Source organism: Balaenoptera borealis, assembly GCF_965194805.1.
Source record: "Balaenoptera borealis genome assembly, chromosome: 16".
Classification (NCBI taxonomy): domain Eukaryota; kingdom Metazoa; phylum Chordata; class Mammalia; order Artiodactyla; family Balaenopteridae; genus Balaenoptera; species Balaenoptera borealis.
Genome location: NC_138872.1, coordinates 50,050,970 through 50,069,713, shown reverse-complemented (window position 1 = coordinate 50,069,713; position 18,744 = coordinate 50,050,970). Strand labels below are relative to the sequence as shown.

At 53.8% G+C, this 18,744-nt stretch overlaps 5 protein-coding genes across 5 annotated transcripts; all 5 read right to left on the bottom strand.

The window, feature by feature from the left end:
* Positions 1 to 4,731: 4,731 nt before the first annotated feature.
* Positions 4,732 to 7,766, bottom strand: HBQ1 (hemoglobin subunit theta 1). The gene is made up of 3 exons (XM_082361613.1): positions 6,526 to 7,766; positions 6,231 to 6,435; positions 4,732 to 6,130 (listed from the first exon to the last, which is right to left on the bottom strand). Exons 1-3 carry the CDS (start codon positions 6,618 to 6,620, stop codon positions 6,002 to 6,004), a joined length of 429 nt encoding a protein of 142 aa, XP_082217739.1. The 5' UTR covers positions 6,621 to 7,766; the 3' UTR covers positions 4,732 to 6,001.
* A 777-nt stretch (positions 7,767 to 8,543) lies between these two features.
* On the bottom strand, positions 8,544 to 9,357 carry LOC309613976 (hemoglobin subunit alpha). Its single transcript, XM_082361612.1, has 3 exons — positions 9,205 to 9,357; positions 8,894 to 9,098; positions 8,544 to 8,768 (listed from the first exon to the last, which is right to left on the bottom strand). Exons 1-3 carry the CDS (start codon positions 9,297 to 9,299, stop codon positions 8,640 to 8,642), a joined length of 429 nt encoding a protein of 142 aa, XP_082217738.1. The 5' UTR covers positions 9,300 to 9,357; the 3' UTR covers positions 8,544 to 8,639.
* A 2,093-nt stretch (positions 9,358 to 11,450) lies between these two features.
* Positions 11,451 to 12,262, bottom strand: LOC309613240 (hemoglobin subunit alpha-like). The gene is made up of 3 exons (XM_082359838.1): positions 12,112 to 12,262; positions 11,801 to 12,005; positions 11,451 to 11,675 (listed from the first exon to the last, which is right to left on the bottom strand). Exons 1-3 carry the CDS (start codon positions 12,204 to 12,206, stop codon positions 11,547 to 11,549), a joined length of 429 nt encoding a protein of 142 aa, XP_082215964.1. The 5' UTR covers positions 12,207 to 12,262; the 3' UTR covers positions 11,451 to 11,546.
* Positions 12,263 to 13,925: 1,663 nt separating this feature from the next.
* Positions 13,926 to 14,722, bottom strand: HBM (hemoglobin subunit mu). The gene is made up of 3 exons (XM_082359839.1): positions 14,587 to 14,722; positions 14,227 to 14,431; positions 13,926 to 14,116 (listed from the first exon to the last, which is right to left on the bottom strand). Exons 1-3 carry the CDS (start codon positions 14,676 to 14,678, stop codon positions 13,988 to 13,990), a joined length of 426 nt encoding a protein of 141 aa, XP_082215965.1. The 5' UTR covers positions 14,679 to 14,722; the 3' UTR covers positions 13,926 to 13,987.
* A 648-nt stretch (positions 14,723 to 15,370) lies between these two features.
* Positions 15,371 to 16,782, bottom strand: HBZ (hemoglobin subunit zeta). The gene is given in 3 exon segments (XM_082359704.1): positions 15,371 to 15,554; positions 15,556 to 15,846; positions 16,625 to 16,782. Coding segments are annotated over 3 exon segments (528 nt in total). The 5' UTR covers positions 16,720 to 16,782; the 3' UTR covers positions 15,371 to 15,412.
* Positions 16,783 to 18,744: the final 1,962 nt, after the last annotated feature.

The following is an 18,744-nucleotide window of genomic DNA, read 5'->3' as shown; positions in this document are numbered from 1 at the left end:
GTATTATACTGATTGATTTGTGGATACTGAAAAATCCTTGCATCCCTGGGATAAACCCCACTTGATCATGGTGTATGATCCTTTCAATGTATTGTTGGATTTGGGTTGCGAATATTTTGTTGAGGATTTTTGCATCTATGTTCATCAGTGATATTGGCCTGTAATTTTCTTTTTTCGTGGTATCTTTGTCTGATTTTCGTATTAGGATGATGGTGGCCTCATAGAATGAGTTTGGGAGTAATTAGACCGACAAAGGATTAGTCTTCTAATTTACAAACAGCTCATGTGGTTCAATACCATAAAAACAAACAACCCAATCAAAAAATGGACAGAAGACTTAAATAGACATTGCTCTTGGCCATACAGATGGCCAAGAGGCACATGAAAAGGTGTTCAAAATCACTAATTATTGTAGAAATGCAAATGAAAACTACAATGAGATATCCCTTCACACCAGTCAGAATGGCCATCACCAAAAAATCTACAAACAGTAAATCCCAGAGAGGGTGTGGAGAGAAGGGAACTTTACACTGTTGGTGGGAATGTAAGATGGTGCAGCCGCTATGGAGGTTCCTTAAAAAACTAAAAATAGAGCTACCATATGATCCAGCAGTCCCACTCCTGGCCATATATCTGGAGAAAAACTTGGTTCGAAAGTGTACATGCACCCTAGTGTTCATAGCAGCACAATTCACAATAGCCAAGACATGGAAGCAACCTAAATGTCCATCAACAGATGAATGGTTAAAGAAGATGTGGTACCTGTATACAATGGAATATTACTCAGCCATTAAAAAGAATGAAATAATGCCATTAGCAACAACATGGATGGACCTGGAGATTATCGTACTAAGTGAAGTAAATCAGAGAAAGACAAATGTCATACGATATTGCTTATGTGTGGAATCTTAAAAAAAAAAATGATACAAATAAACTTACAAAACAGAAGCAGACTCACAGACTTAGAGAACATGGTTACCAGTGGTAAGGTTGGTGGTGGGGGGATAGATTGGGAGTTTTGGATTGACATGTACACAGTGCTATATTTAAAATAGATAACCGGGACTTCCCTGGTGGCGCAGTGGTTAAGCATCTGCCTGCCGGGACTTCCCTGGTGGTGCAGTGGTTAAGACTTTGCCTTCCAATGCAGAGGACACGGGTTCAATCCTTGGTCTGGGAAGATCCCACATGCCATGGAGCAACTAATCCCGTGTGCCACAACTACTGAGCCTGCACTCCAGAGCCTGAGTGCCACAACTACTGAAGCCTGCACACCTAGAGCCCGTGCTCCATAACAGGAGAAGCCACCACAATGAGAAGCCTGCGCACCGCAGCGAAGAGTAGCCCCTGCTCGCCACAACTAGAGAAATCCTGTGCACAGCAGCAAAAACCCAACACAGCCAAAAATAAATAAATAAATATAGATAGATAACCAAGAAGGGCCTACCAAAAAATATATATATATGTAGTTGTGAGGCAAATTTGGTTATATTAATGAGTTCTGTAGATGAACAAGGTGAACATGAGGTTGATTTGGTCATTGGAACATCCTGATGATGGGTGAATTTTGAGATTGTTTTTCCCTCTTATTCCAGAATAACTTTTTGTGATAATGATAAATTATATACTGATTTTTTTTTTTTTCTGTCAGGTCTTAGTTGCGGCACACGGGATCTTCATTGAGGCATGCGGGATCTTTCATTGTAGCATGCGGGATCTTTCGTTGTAGCGTGCAGGCTTCTCTCTAGTGGTGTGAGGGTTTTCTCTTCTCTAATTGAGGCACGTGTGAGCTCGGTAGTTGCAGCGTGTGGGCTTAGTTGCCCCATGGCATGTGGGATCTTAGTTCCCCGCCCAGGGATCAAACCCGCGTCCCCTGCATTGGAAGGTGGATTCTTTACCACTGAACCACCAGGGAAGTCCCTATATACTGATATTTGATGTAGAATTATTCCTGGGTAAAGAAATAAAAGAAATTTAATATATATATATATTTTTTATAAATTTATTTATTTATTTATGGCTGTGTTCGGTCTTTGTTGTTGTGCGTGGGCTTTCTCTAGTTGTGGTGAGTCGGGGCTACTCTCTGTTGCAGTGTGCGGGCTTCTCATTGCGGTGGCTTCTCTTTTTGTGGGGCATGAACTCTAGGCGCATGGCCTTCAGTAGTTGCGGCACATGGGCTCACAGTTATGGCTCGCAGGCTCTAGAGCGCAGGCTCAGTAGTTGTGGCGCACGGGCTTAGTTGCTCTGCGGCATGTGCGATCTTCCCGGACCAGGGCTTGAACCCGTGTCCCCTGCATTGGCAGGTGGATTCTTAACCACTGCGCCACCAGGGAAGTCCAAAAGAAATTTACTATTTTTTAAAAAATAAAGGATACAGCCAGCGGTGTGCTGGAGCCTGCACAGGTTAAGTTGGCTCAGGTTAAGCTGTAGGAATTTTGAGAGCTTGTTGTTAAACACAACCACTATTAAAAATTAAGTTATAGTAATTTACAACTAAATAGGTCATGTGAAAAACAGGTAATAAATACTGAAAGCCAATTACTTCCTAATTATGTTACTACAGTTTACTGTCATCTATGCTTACGTCTCTTGTATCTGGACAGTGGAAATACTACACAATGGCAGCTACTATACGTCTCTTCCTTTTTTTTTTTTTTTTTTTTAAAAAAGGTGAAACCGAATCACTCTTTTTTTTTTTTTGCCGAGCCATGCAGCATGCGGGATCTTAGTTCCCCGACCAGGGATTGAACCGGCACCCCGCTGCAGTGGAAGCACAGAGTCTTAACCACTGGTCCGCCAGGGAAGTCCCTATATATCTCTTCCTAATTTTCCATTCAGTGATAACCTGTTTGATAGCCTGAATCAACCATGATGGCATGATGGCAGTAGTTGTACCACGGAAATTGGCTACAAATCAGTTCCCATTCCGTTCTTCCTGAGTGCCAGTTATTTAAATGTTTACCAGCCCACAACTGTATACATCTGAATTACCTCCCAAAAGGTTATACTAAAACTTCCACCAGGAGTGTATCGGATCTTGCCTTTTTAAATATTTCCATGACAGGTGTCTTGTTAATGAGCATTTTAATTTGCATGTCTTTATGCATCTTTGCAAATGTCTCTTGGTCGTTGGTACACTATGAGTTGCCTGTTTGTCCTTTGGCTTATTTTTCTATTGGGTTGACTGGTGTTTTAAAAAAAAAAAAAAAAAATGTAGAGGGGGTGGGAAAGAAGAATTTGGATCTTGTAAAGAAAAAGATAATAACCCTTTGCTATTTGTGGCAAATATTTTTCTCCCAGTTCCTCTTTTAACTTTGTTTATGGTGTCTTTTCCTCCCATACCAAGTTTTTGCTCTTTATATCATCCAGTGTGTCCATTTTTTCCAGTGACACTTTGAGGATACCATTTCTTAAGAAAATCTCTCCAAGGAACTTCCCTGGTGGTCCAGTGGTTAAGACTCTGTTCTTCCACGGCAGGAAGCATGAGTTCGATCCCTGGTTGGGGAACTAAGATCCCACCTGCTGCACTGCACGGCCAAAAGAAAAAAAAAGAAAATCTCTGCACATGTGCCTAGAAGGACCTGGAAGGCTTACATTACATGCTACCTTGTCACATGTCTCTGTGGGGCTGTTCTGCCTGTGGGTGTTTGCACCTGTGTGTGTGTGCGTGTGTGTGTGTGTGTGGTATGTCTATTCCCTTTTTATTTTTTTTAAATTAATTTTTTGCTGTGTTGGGTCTTCGTTGCTGCACACGGGCTTTCTCTAGTTGCAGTGAGCAGGGGCTACTCTTTGTTGCAGTGCGAGGGCTTCTCATTATGGCGGCTTCTCGTTGCGGAGCACGGGCTCTAGGTGTGCGGACTTCAGTAGTTGTGGCACGTGGGCTCAGTAGTTGTGGTTTGCGGGCTCTAGAGCGCAGGCTCAGTAGTTGTGGTGCACGGGCTTAGTTGCTCCGAGGCATGTGGGATCTTCCCAGACCAGGGCTCGAACCCGTGTCCCCTGCATTGGCAGGCGGATTCTTAACCACTGTGCTGCCAGGGAAGCCCTCTATTCCCTTCTTATCCACTGTTTCACTTTCCATGCTTTCAGTTATCCACAGTCCACCCAAGTCCAGAAATGTTAAATGGAAAATTCCAGAAATAATTCGTAAGTTTTAAAATGTGCATTCTAGTATTGTGATGAAATCTCCAGTGTCGCACTGCATCTCGCCTGGGATGTGAACCATCCCTTTGTCCGGTGTGTACCACCCATTTGTCACTGAATAGCCCTCTCTGTTATCAGATAGACTGTCTCAGCATCTCAGTGCTTGTGTTCAAAGTGATCCTTATTTTACTTAATAATGGCCTCAAAGCACAAGAGGAGTGATGTGCCAAAGAGAAGACCTCACGTGCTTCCTTTAAATGAAAAGCTAGGGCTTCCCTGGTGGTGCAGTGGTTAAGAATCTGCCTGCCAATGCAGGGGACACGGGTTCTAGCTCTGGCCGGGGAAGATCCCACATGCTGCAGAGCAACTAAGCCTGTGCATGCTACAGCTACTGAGCCTGCGCTCTAGAGCCGGTGAGCCACAACTACTGAAGCCCGCATGCCTAGAGCCTGTGCTCCGCAACAAGAGAAGCCACCGCAATGAGAAGCTTGCGCAACGCAACGAAGAGTAGCCCCCGCTCTCTGCAACTAGAGAAAGCCCTCACACAGGAACGAAGAGCCAACACAGACAAAAATAAATTAATTAAATTAATAAAGCTAAAAGTTCCAGACTTAATAAGGAAAGAAAAAAATCGTATGCTGAGGTTGCTAAGATCTATGGTAAGAACGAATCTTCTATCTGTGAAATTGTGAAGAAGGAAAAAAATTCATGCTGTTTTGCTGTCTCACTTCAAACTGCAAAAGTTACAGCCACAGTGCGTGGTAACTGCTCTGGTATTGAGATGGAAAAGGTATCAAATTTGCACAGCAAGATATTTTGAAAGAGAGAGACCACATTCACATAGCTTTTATTACAGTACATTGTTATCGTCTTATTAGTTATTGCTGTTACTCTCTTACTGTACCTAATTATAAATTAAATTTATTGTAGGTGTGTACATATGGGAAAAAACATAGCACGCTTCAGGTTCGGTACTGAGGTTTCAGGCATCCACTGGGGGTCTTGGAATATATCCCTCAGGATAAGAGGGGACTCCTGTCTGTGCATGTCACACGTATTCTTGGATGGGACTCCCATGCCCTCCATTTGTTCACACAGTTTCCCCATGTGTCAAGTGGGGAGTGAAGGAATAATGGATGTGCTGGGCCCACTGGGATACACAGGCAGGTGCAGCAAGTGGAGTAGTTCTCCGAATTTTTTAAAGGAAGGCGCTCTGAGGTCTGCCTCCTGAGAAGTGTGGCATGTGGGCAGGGGCTCTCTGACGGCTCCCTGGTCCGCCCTGTCCGCTGCAGGAGCCACCTCCTTCCACCAGGTCCAGAGTCTGGCAAAGGCGCCTTTGACCCCAAGCCTACCGGTTACCCAAAGTCCCCAGCACGTTCCGGAGGCGGAGTTCCGGTCCGCGCCGGCAGGGGCGCCGGTCCCTAATTTTCTTGCAGGCTGTGCCGCGCGGTTCTAGGTGGATCTGAGGTGTCCAAAGTGGGGAGCCCGGAGGAGGGTCTGGCCTCGCCAGCTTGTGCCTGTGACCGCCACCTGCCACCCCTTCCCGAGCGGCCGAAGCCCCGGGTCTGCACCGCTAAGTGGCCGCGCCCAAGGGCATGGCGAGTCGGGGTTTACCACTTGGGATTTGGGACCCGCTGTCCAGACTTGCCTCAGGCTGCCGGGGTTCGGGGGGCGTCCGCGCTGGGATCTGACAATTGGGAGTGAGACTCGGCCTTCCTCAGACCCCCTACTTCCTTTGGGAGGGGCGCCCCCGCCCCTTGTCAGGCCCAGGGCGCGCTCCCCTAGAGAGAACACGCGCGCACGTGAGGCTTTGTCCGCGGACTTTACTCAAATACGAGCCCCACGCGACCACCCTCCCACTTTAGTGACAGTTGGGGACCAGCGCCGAGATCACGTGGCTCAGAAACTTGTCCAGCGAGGCCTGCAGGGAGGGGCTGAAGTCTCCGGGGTAGTGCCGGGCGAGGGTCACCAGCAGGCAGTGGACCAGCAGCTGCGGAAAGAGGGAGTCGTTCCCACGCGGGTGCACACCCCTTCCCTGACGGGAGCCCCCTCCCCCGGCGACAGGGGTCAGGCCCCGCCGGCGAGCTCACCTTGAACTTGACGGGGTTCACGCGCAGCTTGTTCGCGTGCAGCTCGCGCAGAGCCGACAGGGCGCCGGGCAGGTCGTCCAGGTGGTCCACGGCGAGAGTCAGCGCGTCGGCCACTTTCTGGCCGTGCGCTCTGACCTGGGCGGAGCCGGGGCTCAGGTCCAGGTGGAGGAAGTAGGTCTTGGTGGAAGGGAAGGCCAGGAAGGTCCTGCGGGAGGAACGGCGAGTCAGGCTGGGGAGGAAGGAGGACGCTTTCCCGAGCGGGCTGAAGGCAGGGGAGGTCGGGGCCTGTGCGCACCTCTCCAGGGCCTCGGTCGTGTAGACGCCGACGTTGCTACCCAGCTTCAGCCACAGCGCGCGCACCGCAGCCTGGTCCGCCGCCTCCAGCACCATCGTGGAGCCCGGCCGGCCGCGCGCTCGGCGCCTTGATGAAGCCCGGGTTGCGCCTGCGCGTATCTGCCCGTGGTCCCCTTGGCCTCCGGGGTTCGCCGTGCCTCTGGTCGCAGAATCTGGCCCCAGGGGCCCGGACCGCTCCACGGAGCGTCTGCTCCGACCTGGGGCCTTCCTAATCGCCCTGGACTCTGAGGCCCCTATTTTTGAAGGTTTACTCTATGGAAACTAATATTTAGTATGTATCATTAATATTAGGTAGCCCTGAATTTTAGCATGGATTTTGGCATTGAACGTCAGCTTATTCTACCTCCCTCCCGAGTCTATTATGACACCTTTCTGAGTCTATTTTCTCATTTATGGTATATAAGGAAGGTAATAACAATTTCTTCTTTCCAAGGCTGTGCCTGGTTCATAACAGACGCCCCTTTCTGACAATGAGCATTTATATTGGGTGCCTGGGATATATCCCCAAATAATAGCTAATACCTATGCAGCACTCATGCTGTGCCAGGCATCACTATACATCCTTTTTTTTTTTAATTGCGTTGAAATTCATATAACATAAATTTTACTGTCTTAGCTATTTTAAGGTGTACAATTCAGTGTCTTTAATTACATTCACAGTGTGTGCAACCATCACCACTGTCCAGTTCCAGAACGTTTTCATGGTCCCAAATAGAAACTCTGTCCCCATTAGCAGTCAGTCCATAACCCCTGCCCTCCAGCCCCTGGCCATTACCAGTCTTTCTGTCTCTGTGCATTTGCCTATTCTGGACATTTCATGTGAATAGAATCATGCAATATATGGTCTTTTGTGTCTGGCTTCTTTCACTTAGCATGTTTCCGAGGTTTATCCATGTTGTAGCGTGTAGTGACACTTCGTTGCTTTTTATGGATGGATAACATTCCATTTTATGGAAAGATAGATCACATTTTGTTTGTCCACTCATCTGCTGATGGACATCTGGGTTGTTTCCACTTTTAGCCCAGGCCCTCATTTTTCCTAATAATAAAATAAGGAAGACTGCCTCTTACAGAGTTCATACTGTGCCACCAGCTGTGCTAAAAGCATGACACACTGAGTCAGGGAACCCGCCATCGCATTTTCTGAGGATGACACTTGGGCCCAGGGAAGAAAGGACACTGCTCTCAGTCGGGGGCTCAGGGCTGGACGACTACCAGGACTGGACACTAGGGGCACTAGGGGCATTCTCCATGGGAAGGAACACATCGGAGTGCAGGCGCCCCACCCCCACCCCCACCCCGGGCTCTCTTCTCCACTGCTGCACTGGGGGGAGTCAGTGGGCCTCAGGGTGATGCAGTGGATCCTGAGCTGGACACCCCAAATCAGGCCTTTAGACCCTGTGAGTGTCCTGGGGGGTGTACCAGGTGAAAGGGGCATATCCAGGAAATTGCCTGGCTCTGCAATGGCACTGCTCACCCCAATTTCCTCTAGACTGTGCATGTACTTGGGAGGCACTTGATGGGGAGGGGGCACTCAGTGAGCCTCTGAAGAAGTGTGATCTCTGTGTTCTCCCCACCACCCAACTCTGGGAAGAGCCCTGGGAAAGCTCCAAGGTCCTAGGCTGGAGGTCCACCAACTCTCAGCACAAGTGTGTGTGCCATAAAATGTAAAGACAGGAAACAAACCCATTATTTGAGCAAACCCGTGATGAATATGCAAGTCTCTAGAATTAATTCGGTAAAGGGCGGATGTACTCAGCAAGTCACTCCAGGGTGAGGGTGAGGGCTGCCCAGGGAATCCCGGGCAGTGGCAGTGGGACTGGCTCCAACCCACTCTTCTGTACTGTTTTCCCCTTCCCTCTCTTCACCTGCCTCGGAGAGTTGCTTGGTCCAAGGCAAAGAGAACCACTCCGACCCCTGGTGTGGTTCGTGGACACAGAGAACTGAAGCTACAGAGGCTGCAGCCCACTCAGACTTTATTCAAAGATTGGGAAGTGAGGGTGCCCAGAGCTCCAGAGGGCCCCAGGCCAGGGTAGGGATCGCGGAGGCTCCAGCTTAACGGTATTTGGAGGTCAGCACGGTGCTCACACTGGCCAAGAACTTGTCCAGGGAGGCATGGACCGAGGGGGTGAACTCGGCGGGGAGGTGGAGAGCCAGGGTCACCAGCAGGCAGTGGCTCAGGAGCTGCGGAGAGAGGGGGTGTCAGGGGGCGTGGGGTTGGGGGGCACCGCCGTGCTCCACCTCTGGAGCCCCACTGCACTCTCTGCCTTCCTAGCTCAGATCTCTCCCGGCCCGGCCCGCGAGCTCACCTTGAAGTTGACCGGGTCCACACGCAGCTTGTGGGCGTGCAGGTCACTCAGATCAGACAAGGCATCGAGCAGGTTGTCCATGTGGCCAACGGCTTTGGTCAGCGCGTCGGCCACCTTCTTGCCGTGGCCCTTGACCTGGGCGGAGTCGTGTCCCAGGTCGAAGTGGGGGAAGTAGGTCTTGGTGCTGGGGAAGTTCATGAACATCCTGAGTGGAGAAGAGGCGGGAGAGCCGGGCTTAGGCCGGTCGGCCCAGGACCAGGACGCGATGGGGCGACCGGCCCCGGTCCCAGCCAGGCAGGTGGGCTGCTCACCTCTCCAAGGCCTCTGCGCCATACTCTGCACCGTGGTTGCCAATCTTAGCCCAGGTGGCCTTGACGTTGCTCTTGTCGGTGGGAGACAGCACCATGGTGGGTTCTCTCTGAGTCTGGGTCAGGACCAGAAGCGTGCAGAGCTCGGAGTGCGCGAGCCTTTATGCCTGGGGCGCGAGGGGCACGCCCGATCGCGCCGCGCTCATTGGCTGGCGCGGGGCCGGGATGCGCCTTTGGACCTGGACAGCAGGGGGCGCGCGGCGCAAGGTCTGCGCCTGGCTGAGCGGTGGGTGCTTCGCTCCCAGTTTGTGGAGGGACCTGGAGACTCTGGCCAGGGTGTTCTCCCTCCCACCGGCTGCTTCCCGCCCGCTGCGTCCACCTTCCCCGGAAGTGATATCCTGGTCCCAGCTGGCGGGGGCCGGTTTGTGGAGCGGGGTGGATGCCCGCTCTTCCACCCTTTAGAACCCCCGAGGGATGGAAGGGAGTAGGTCATCCCGTCCCACCCACCCTGGACCTAGGCTTGGCACACGCTAGGCATTTTAAATTTGGGCAGAATCAGTGAATGAATGGGCGATTCAGTGCGTCTAGTTCAGGCCAGAGACGGATGCACAGAAGACGTGTGCGCATCGCTCACATGTCCTCAACAAATCTCTCCTGGAATCCCTCCGGCTGGGGGACTCCGGGTTCAAGTTTCTTCTTCCAGGGTGGTAGTTGCTGCACCCCAGCCTTTTCTTTTTTGGGGGGGGGGGACGAGCCGCGGGGCATGCGGGATCTTAGTCCCTCGACCAGGGATCGAATCCGTGCACCCTGCAGTGGAAGTGCAGCATCTTAACCACTGAACTGCCAGGGAGGTCCCCACCCCGGCCCTTTTAAGGCAAGATTTGAGGAACATTTCTCAGCTGATGTCTTACATTCATAATATGGGAAGACCTCCCACAAAGATATAAGGAAAAGACAAATGACTTATGAGAACAGTTGACAGAGGATTTTAACAGGAAATTAATGGAAATATCAAAATGACCAACAAATATATGAAGTGAGACAGAGCTGAATGAATTGGCCAGAAGACAGGTAGAGGAGACACAGTTCAGTGAGAAGAGCAGGTTGAAGAAGAAAATGCCTAAGGTAGAATGGTATTTTTGACCAAAAAAAAGTACAGTTGTAGACGTAGCTGTGTCCCCTCAGCACAGGATAGGAGCCAGTGGGCTCAGTCCCAAACTGTGAGCCTTGGCTCTTTCTGCGGGGGTTAGGTGGACAGGACAGAGGGACTCTCTCCCTCCTTTGAATCACACAAAGAGGGTGTGCGCGTGTGTGTGAAAAAAACCATGGGTGGATTTTAATTTAATTCTTCAGTGTTTTTCTATATTTAAATGAAAGTGAATTGGACTGTGGGGCAGAGGAAGAGTGCGTGGTGGAGAGGGGGAAGCCACTCCCCAGCTGTTCAAAGAGGTCCTTGTCCAGAAAGAAAGTGGTGAGCAGGGGCCCCACCACCCTCCCCAAACTTTTATCCAGCGCTGGGTGTTGACCTGAAGATGAGGGCTGGGCTGGAGGTGCTGATAGGGTCCCTAAGAGCTACAGGGTGGGTAGGGTGTGCAAGGTTTCAGCGTGGAGTCCGGGGCACTGGCGCGTGGGATGGGGGCCTTTGTGAAGGTTGCTCACAGCACCAAGGCAGAACTGCCGGGAGACCCCAGGAGCCTGGGGCTAGAGGTTGGGGGTGGGGTGCATGACGAGCTGGGATCACAGGGCTGGGTGCACAGTCAGCTATTCAGGTGTATCTGGGACTACAGGGACAAGGGAGAGAGGAACTCTGCTCAAGGCTGCAGACAGCTCGAGGCCCCTCTTCTTCCCTGACTTCCCGCCTCCCTCCACACCACCGCAGGGAGTTACTGTGACCCCAGGAAGGGTGCCTGGGCCTTCGACCCCTATTCCAACTCACCTTCCCTCTGGTAGGAAGGAAGTGGAAATTCAGGGAGGTTGTCCAGCTCCTACATTTGCACCAGGAAAAGCCTATTTGTGTGGTTTGTTTGCTTGGATCTAACTATCTTTAAGGGGGATCAGAGAAACTGCAAAACAGGGTGGCCATTTTAGGAGAGCCCTTGCAAGTCAGAGCTTGGTTCACTTGGTTCAGCAGATTCTGGGAGGCCTCAGCCTTAGCTCCCGTCCCTCGTCCGCACTCCCACTCCTTGCTGCTGGGAACCACCCCGACCCCGGTACGGTTCGTGGACACAGAGAACCAAGGCTACAGAGGCTGCAGCCCACTCAGACTTTATTCAAAGATTGGGAAGTGAGGGTGCCCAGAGCTCCAGAGGGCCCCAGGCCAGGGTAGGGATCGCGGAGGCTCCAGCTTAACGGTATTTGGAGGTCAGCACGGTGCTCACACTGGCCAAGAACTTGTCCAGGGAGGCATGGACCGAGGGGGTGAACTCGGCGGGGAGGTGGAGAGCCAGGGTCACCAGCAGGCAGTGGCTCAGGAGCTGCGGAGAGAGGGGGTGTCAGGGGGCGTGGGGTTGGGGGGCACCGCCGTGCTCCACCTCTGGAGCCCCACCGCACTCTCTGCCTTCCTAGCTCAGATCTCTCCCGGCCCGGCCCGCGAGCTCACCTTGAAGTTGACCGGGTCCACACGCAGCTTGTGGGCGTGCAGGTCACTCAGATCAGACAAGGCATCGAGCAGGTTGTCCATGTGGCCAGCGGCTTTGGTCAGCGCATCGGCCACCTTCTTGCCGTGGCCCTTGACCTGGGCGGAGTCGTGTCCCAGGTCGAAGTGGGGGAAGTAGGTCTTGGTGCTGGGGAAGTTCATGAACATCCTGAGTGGAGAAGAGGCGGGAGAGCCGGGCTTAGGCCGGTCGGCCCAGGACCAGGACGCGATGGGGCGACCGGCCCCGGTCCCAGCCAGGCAGGTGGGCTGCTCACCTCTCCAAGGCCTCTGCGCCATACTCTGCACCGTGGTTGCCAATCTTAGCCCAGGTGGCCTTGACGTTGCTCTTGTCGGTGGGAGACAGCACCATGGTGGGTTCTCTCTGAGTCTGGGTCAGGACCAGAAGCGTGCAGAGCTCGGAGTGCGCGAGCCTTTATGCCTGGGGCGCGAGGGACACACCCGATCGTGCTGTGCTCATTGGCTGGCACGGAGCCAGGAGGTGCCAGCCTGGAAAGCTTGGTCTCCAGAGGGTGCAGGAGTGCTGGAGTCCCAAGCGGGCCCCACCCAGTCCTGCCTAGAGCTGCCTAGATCCAGCTCTCTAGGGCCCTCTCTTTTCCCGCTCCTGTGGATCTGGGAGCTCACACATGTTTCCGAGCCACCCAAACCCACTGGCACCCGAGTTTGTCCCCAGCTGGGGTAGCCTCGAGGTGTCTATTTGCCAGTCTTGGAGAGGAGCACAATCTTTTCCGAAGTGAAACAAGCTGCTTTCATACTAAACTTTTCTCCAGGATGAAGAGCTGTAAACTGCCCATGTAAATAATGTGGGTGCAGGATGTAACAGGGGGGAAGTCCTTTAAGCAGCGTACCCACAATGGTGGGCAGGCCCTGGGGCAGCGCGGGTTAGCAGGTGTTGTCATGGACGGCGGGGGCATTCCACCCAGCCAGGGTCAGGGCTTAGCATCCAGCAGCCCCTCCCCACCCCCTGCTTTGGACTTGGTCCCCCACTTCCCGGCCCTGCACAGATGTGAGATTGTCAGCCAGGGAACCATTCTCATTCAGAGTTTGGAGAGCTCCTAGGGTCAGGCTCCTGCATTCGCAGAGGCTCTATCTAAATGGAGCACTAAGATCCCTGCACCAGTGCTGCAGAGAGAAGACAGATTGACAGGGCACGTGTGTGTGTGTGTGTGTGTGTGTGTGTGTGTGTGTAAGGTGGGGCACCATGGCCCAGGGACCCCAGAGACTGAGCGGGGCGGCTGGAGCTGGGGTGGGGTTTGGGTGGCCATGGGCCTGCCAGGCACCCACCCTACATTAGGATCTTCTAAATTATTTCAAGACCCAGCGAGGTTGGGGATTTTCCATCGGATGCATTAGGCTCAGCTCGCTTAGGGACAAGCCTAGTATCGCACCTCATGTTGACGTGACACGGGTTGTGGCCGTAGAGGTCTTCCTTCCTACCCCCACTCCCTGCCCCAGGAGATTCAGAGGAAGGGACTAACTCGGACCAGGGCAAGGCAACTACAGAGTGAGCGCTGGAGGTAGGGGAGAAGATGGGAAAGGACAGAGATGAGGGTCCGTGGAGCCCTGGGCCACAAAGTCTGTTTGACCTCAGGCCAGAAACTTGCCCCCTAGGCCTCAGTGCCCTGCCTGTCTGTTAAAGAGGCGAAGATTGAGGCTTGCAGTTCCCGGAGCGAGGTAGGGACAGAGATGAATGAGTGTGTGACTGAGGACGTGCTTTGCGAATGGTACGGCACCGCACGGGTGTCAGATGCGAGATGAAGCTAAAGACCCTTCCCCCATCCGAGCACGCGCTCGGCCCCACCACATTCCCCTGCCCCGGGAGGGCAACTGTTCTGTGCAAGCCTCTGGGTGTACACACCCAGCCCAGACCCCCAGACTGTCAGACCGGGAACTGTCCTTGTTCAGGGTTTGTTGAGTGCCCAAGGTCCCGTTCCTGTGCCCCTGGTTCCATTGTCAGCAAAGGTTGGGGATCCTGCCCTAAGATTCCGCGAGGCTCCCCTCAGGACCCGGAGCTTCTCTGCCCGGCAACTGTGACGTCAGTCCGCCCGCTCCCCAAAGACCACACCTGCGTGGGGTCCAGCCTTTTGAGGCTTGTTTATTGACATGCGCAGACCTAGACCTGGAGCACAGAACTCAGCGGTACTTCTCTGTCAGCACTACCGCCAGGCCCGTCAGGAACTTATCCCACACCGCCTGCATCTCCACCGTGAACTCGCCCTGCAGGTGGGAGGCCAGCACCACCTGGAAACACTGGGTCAGCAGCTGCGGGAGAAAAGGCTGGTGAGAAGAGCTCTGTCCTCGCCAATTCCTTGCCGAATGCCTCCCCACCTCGGCTGCGCGCGCGAACCCTGCTGCGTCCCGGGGTGGCTCACTGGGAAGTTGGTGGGGTCCACGCGCAGCACATGTGCGTGCAGCTCGGCAAGCGGACTCAGGGCCGCGCGCAGGTTGTCCATGTGCCGGACGGCCACTCCCACCGCCTCGAGCACGCGTTGTCCGTGGCTCAGCAGCTGCACCTCGTCAGGGCGGTCCCCCAGATGCTTAAAGTAGGCTTTGGTGCTGGGGTACACCGTGAAGAGTCTGCGAGAGCAAGGGTGAGGAGGGAGGGCGGTCCCTCCAGCGTCTGCGCCGCCCAGACCCCGCGAAACCCCGGTCAGGCCCGCCCCACTCCCGACTCAGGCTCAACACCCCAGTCTCCGCCTCGCTGCGGTTCTGGAGACCCAGCCCCAACCCACCTGAGCAGAAGCTCCGCCCCGAAGGGCGCCTCATGGCCGGCGATCAGGTCCCAGACCTGTGCTACGTGGGCGCGCTCTTGGGCGCTGAGCATGGCGTTGGCGTGGCGTGCTCTGGGGGCCGCGCCCGCAGTCCCGGCCTCCTTATAGCGGCCCTGCCCCCGGCGCCCTGCCCGCCCTTATCTTCAGGAGCGCGGCGCGATCCTGGGGACCCTGGTTGCCAACCCAGGTCCCTGTCACCGCGGAGGAACTGAATCACGCCGTGTGTGTGTGCCTTGGCAGCAGACTTTAGGGGGATCTACAATTATTCCACAGGGAGCCGATGGAGGGATTGGGAGAAAGAGCTCGGAGGGCCAGGAGGTATCAAGGGTCCTCTCAGTGCGTGAGCTGTGACAACAAGCTTTGAGGAAAGGCCCCTGAGTCCCTACACATACCCTACATATACACACAATACGCTGACTGAAGCGACAGACTAGGTGATTTGGGAGGCGGGAAAGAGGCACAAACTCAGGTCTGACCCGAGAAAACGGCGTGGGCGGTCCTGGGCTGTTCTGCTCCCTCCGGTCGCGACTCTGGGGTCCTCAGGACCAAGGACCGCCCCCAAAGCACCCTTGGAGTGACCTCCAGGCCGGGGGTGACACTAGGGTCGGCCGTGTTCCTGCGAAGCCGCCATTCCCTCCCTTCATTCTCCTCCGCTTCCCCCAATACTGAGACGCACGACCAGGCTCCCTCCATCCTCATCCATTTATTGGGGGTCCCGGGTGGAATCGTAAGAGGGTGCAGGGGAAGGGGAGGACTCGAAGCCTGCCCTGGGGGTCGGGAGGCATCCTCAGCGGTACTTCTCGGTCAGGACGCGGGACACAATGGACAGGAACTTGTCCCAGGCGGCGTGCGCGTCGGCCGTGAAGTCGGCAGGGAAGTGCGAGGCCACCGTGACCAGCAGGCAGTGGGACAGCAGCTGGGGCGACAGGGCGGCTCAGGGCGGGCGCGGTGCGAGCGGCGGGCACCCAGCCCCGCCCCCGGACCCCGCCCCGCCCCGGGCCCCGCCCCGCGCCCACCTTGAAGTTGACCGGGTCCACGCGCAGCACGTAGGCGTGCAGCTCGCTCAGCTTGGAGAGGGCGCCCGCCACGTTGTCGATGCTCTTGACCGCGTCGCCCACGGCGGCCACCACCTTGGAGCCGTGCGCGCGCAGCTGCGCGGAGCCCGCATGCAGGTCGAAGTGCGGGAAGTAGGTCTTGGTCTGGGGGTAGCTGGAGAAGAGCCTGCGGGCGGGGCGGGCCGGAACACGTCACGTATGCACGCGGGAGTTAAAACGTAAATATTAGGGCAAAAAATGCAACTTGACCCCAATATGAACATTTTAAAGACAGACAGGATCGGTATTGCGGACTTCAGCTGTTGCCCCGGCTCCAGTATGGCCCGGCCCACCTCACCCTCACCGCCCCTCCTCCAGTCATTCGTCCCTTCCTTCACTCACTCATTCAATCAGCAATGATTGTGGAGACCTGGGTGCTGGGCGCGGAGGGAGAGACACAATCGACCCTCATCACCCTCCCCATTCCCCTCCTCTTCCTGCCCGCTGACCACCGTGCACCCGCCTCACCGCTGCTCATGCTTACTGAACCTGCATATGTCCCCTCCTCACTGTCCCCTCCTCAGTGTCACCTCCTCACTGTCCCTCCTCACTGTCCCCTCCTCAGTGACCATCCTCAGTGTCACCTCCTCACAGTCCCCTCCTCACTGACCCCTCCTCACTGACCATCCTCAGTGTCACCTCCTCACGGTCCCCTCCTCACTGACCATCCTCAGTTTCCCCTCCTCACTGACCCCTCCTCACTGACCCCTCCTCACTGACCATCCTCAGTGTCCCGTCCTCACTGACCCCTCCTCACCGACCCTTCCTCACTGACCCTCCTCACTGTCCCCTCCTCACTGACCCTCCTCGCTGACCCATCCTCCCTGACCCCTCCCTACTGACCCCTGTCCTCACTGACCCACACTGTCCCCTACCAGGCTCCATCCCTCCCACCTGGCGCTCACCTCTCCAGGGCCTCGGTGCCGATGATGTCTGCCTGTGTGGAGATCTTGCCCCACATGGACACGACGATGGTCCTCTCAGCCCTGGTCAGAGACATGGTGGCGGCTGAGTGGGAGCTGGGCGTGCTGAGAACTGGCGTCCGTGGTGCTCAGCCCCCAGGGTCCCCTTATATACGTGGAGCCAGGGTGGGGGCCAGGCTGTGGTCATCGCTGGGAGAGGGGAGGGGGCCATGGGGGTGGGTCTCTTATCAGATCCAGTGACAGTGGGCAGTCAGGGCCCAGTGGGCCTGGTGGGGTGAGGGGCTATCACTCCGGCTGCCCTTGCTGGGCCTTAGAGGGGGCGTTGGCTGCAACCTGACCAGACTCCAGGGGAGATAGGGGCCCAGGCAGCCCAGTGCCGCACTGCCCTTGTCCGTTTCAGAATCACAAAATGGGAGAAGCCAGAGGAGCAGTGCCCACACACCCTCTTCGGCTGGCCTGTGCCCATGCTGCCTGCGTTGCTCCTCGGTGGGTCCTGTGGCTGGACCCACGTGCCAGCACCGCCCCCCGCACCCCCCTCCCCCCCAGACACTGGCTCTAGGATCCCTGGGTTTCCTCCAAGAAAGCAATGGTTTTGCCAAGTGGGCCCTGAGGAGAGAGGTACTGACTGGTCCTGTTCCTGAAAAGCTGGAGGAGGTGGCCAGTCAGTAAGAGAATCCTAATGTCATGTGCTTTTGGGGACTGCTCTGTTGCTCACCATGTTATAATTTCAACATAATGAGGCAAATATGCCTTTTAATTTTATTTCAACATACAATACAGCTGATTTTTTTAATGTACTGCTCCGTGAATTTTGACACGTGTGTAGATTTGTGTAACCCCACCACAGTCAGGACACACAACAGCTCTATCAGCCCCAAAACTCCCACTGCCCCTTTGCAGTCTCACCCTCCTCTGTCCTCTAAACCCTGACAACCACTATAATTCTGTCTTTTTCAAGAATATCCTATAAATGGAACCATGCGGCATGTCATCTTGTAGGACTGGCTTCTTTTACTTAGAGTAGTACCCTTGAGATCCGTGCATGTTATTGCCTGTATCAATAGTTGGCTTCCTTTTATTGCAGAGTAGTACTCCACGGTACTAATATTCATTCATTCTCCCACTCAAACATGTGGGCATTTTCCAGTTTGGGGCTATTACAAATAAAGCTGCTATGAACATTCTTGTGTAGGTCTTTATGTGAACATAAGTTTTTATTTCTCTGGGATGATACCATATCTAGGAGTAGGATTGTTGGTTCATGCGCTAAGTGTATGTTTAACTTTGTAAGAAACCACTAAACTGTTTTCCAGAGTGGCTTTACCATTTTGCATTCCACTCAGCAATGAAGGGAAGTCCTAGTTTCCGTGCATCTTTGTCAGCATCTTTACATGTTAGTAGTTCTGACGGTTGTGAGACAATATATCATTGTGGCTTCAATTTGCGTTTCCCTGATGGCCAGTGATGTGGAGCGTCTTTTCACGTGCTTATTTGCCATCCATGTAGTCTCTTTTTAATTAATTAATTAATTTATTTATTAATTTATTTATTTATTTTTGGCTGTGCTGGGTCTTCGCTGCTGTGTGCAGGCTTTCTCTTGTTGTGGTGAGCGGGGGCTACTCTTCATTGCAGTGCACGGGCTTCTCATTGTGGTGGCTTCTCTTGTTGTGGAGCACGGGCTCTAGGCACGCAGGCTTCAGTAGTTGTGGCTCGCAGGCTCTAGAGTGCAGGCTCAGTAGTTGTGGCGCATGGGCTTAGTTGCTCCGCTGCATGTGGGATCTTCCCGGACCAGGGCTCGAACCTGTGTCCCCTGCATTGGCAGGCGGATTCTTAACCACTGCACCACCAGGGAAGTCCCATATATTCTCTTTGGTGAAATATCTCTTCTGGTCTTTTGACCATTTTTAAATTGGGTTGTTTGTTTTCTTATTGTTGAATTTTGAGAGTTCTGTATATGTTCTGGATGCAATCCTTTGTCAGATATGCAATTTGCAAATATTTTCTCCTAGTTTGTAGCTTGTCACTTCATCCTCTTAATAGTGTCATTTGCGGAGCCAAAGTTTTATTTTTGATGAAGTATAATTTATCAAGTTTTTCTCTTA

Excerpts from the sequence above, each read along its gene's own strand:
- HBM (XM_082359839.1), bottom strand. The coding sequence starts at position 14,678 with ATGCTCAGCGCCCAAGAGCGCGCCCACGTAGCACAGGTCTGGGACCTG. Across the intron at positions 14,432-14,586 it reads GGGGCGGAGCTTCTGCTCAG|ACTCTTCACGGTGTACCCCA; the intron begins GTGGGTTGGGGC and ends TTGCTCTCGCAG. Across the intron at positions 14,117-14,226 it reads TGGACCCCACCAACTTCCCA|CTGCTGACCCAGTGTTTCCA; the intron begins GTGAGCCACCCC and ends TTTCTCCCGCAG.
- LOC309613976 (XM_082361612.1), bottom strand. The coding sequence starts at position 9,299 with ATGGTGCTGTCTCCCACCGACAAGAGCAACGTCAAGGCCACCTGGGCT. Across the intron at positions 9,099-9,204 it reads GGCGCAGAGGCCTTGGAGAG|GATGTTCATGAACTTCCCCA; the intron begins GTGAGCAGCCCA and ends TTCTCCACTCAG. Across the intron at positions 8,769-8,893 it reads TGGACCCGGTCAACTTCAAG|CTCCTGAGCCACTGCCTGCT; the intron begins GTGAGCTCGCGG and ends CTCTCTCCGCAG.
- LOC309613240 (XM_082359838.1), bottom strand. The coding sequence starts at position 12,206 with ATGGTGCTGTCTCCCACCGACAAGAGCAACGTCAAGGCCACCTGGGCT. Across the intron at positions 12,006-12,111 it reads GGCGCAGAGGCCTTGGAGAG|GATGTTCATGAACTTCCCCA; the intron begins GTGAGCAGCCCA and ends TTCTCCACTCAG. Across the intron at positions 11,676-11,800 it reads TGGACCCGGTCAACTTCAAG|CTCCTGAGCCACTGCCTGCT; the intron begins GTGAGCTCGCGG and ends CTCTCTCCGCAG.
- HBQ1 (XM_082361613.1), bottom strand. The coding sequence starts at position 6,620 with ATGGTGCTGGAGGCGGCGGACCAGGCTGCGGTGCGCGCGCTGTGGCTG. Across the intron at positions 6,436-6,525 it reads ACGACCGAGGCCCTGGAGAG|GACCTTCCTGGCCTTCCCTT; the intron begins GTGCGCACAGGC and ends TTCCTCCCGCAG. Across the intron at positions 6,131-6,230 it reads TGAACCCCGTCAAGTTCAAG|CTGCTGGTCCACTGCCTGCT; the intron begins GTGAGCTCGCCG and ends CTCTTTCCGCAG.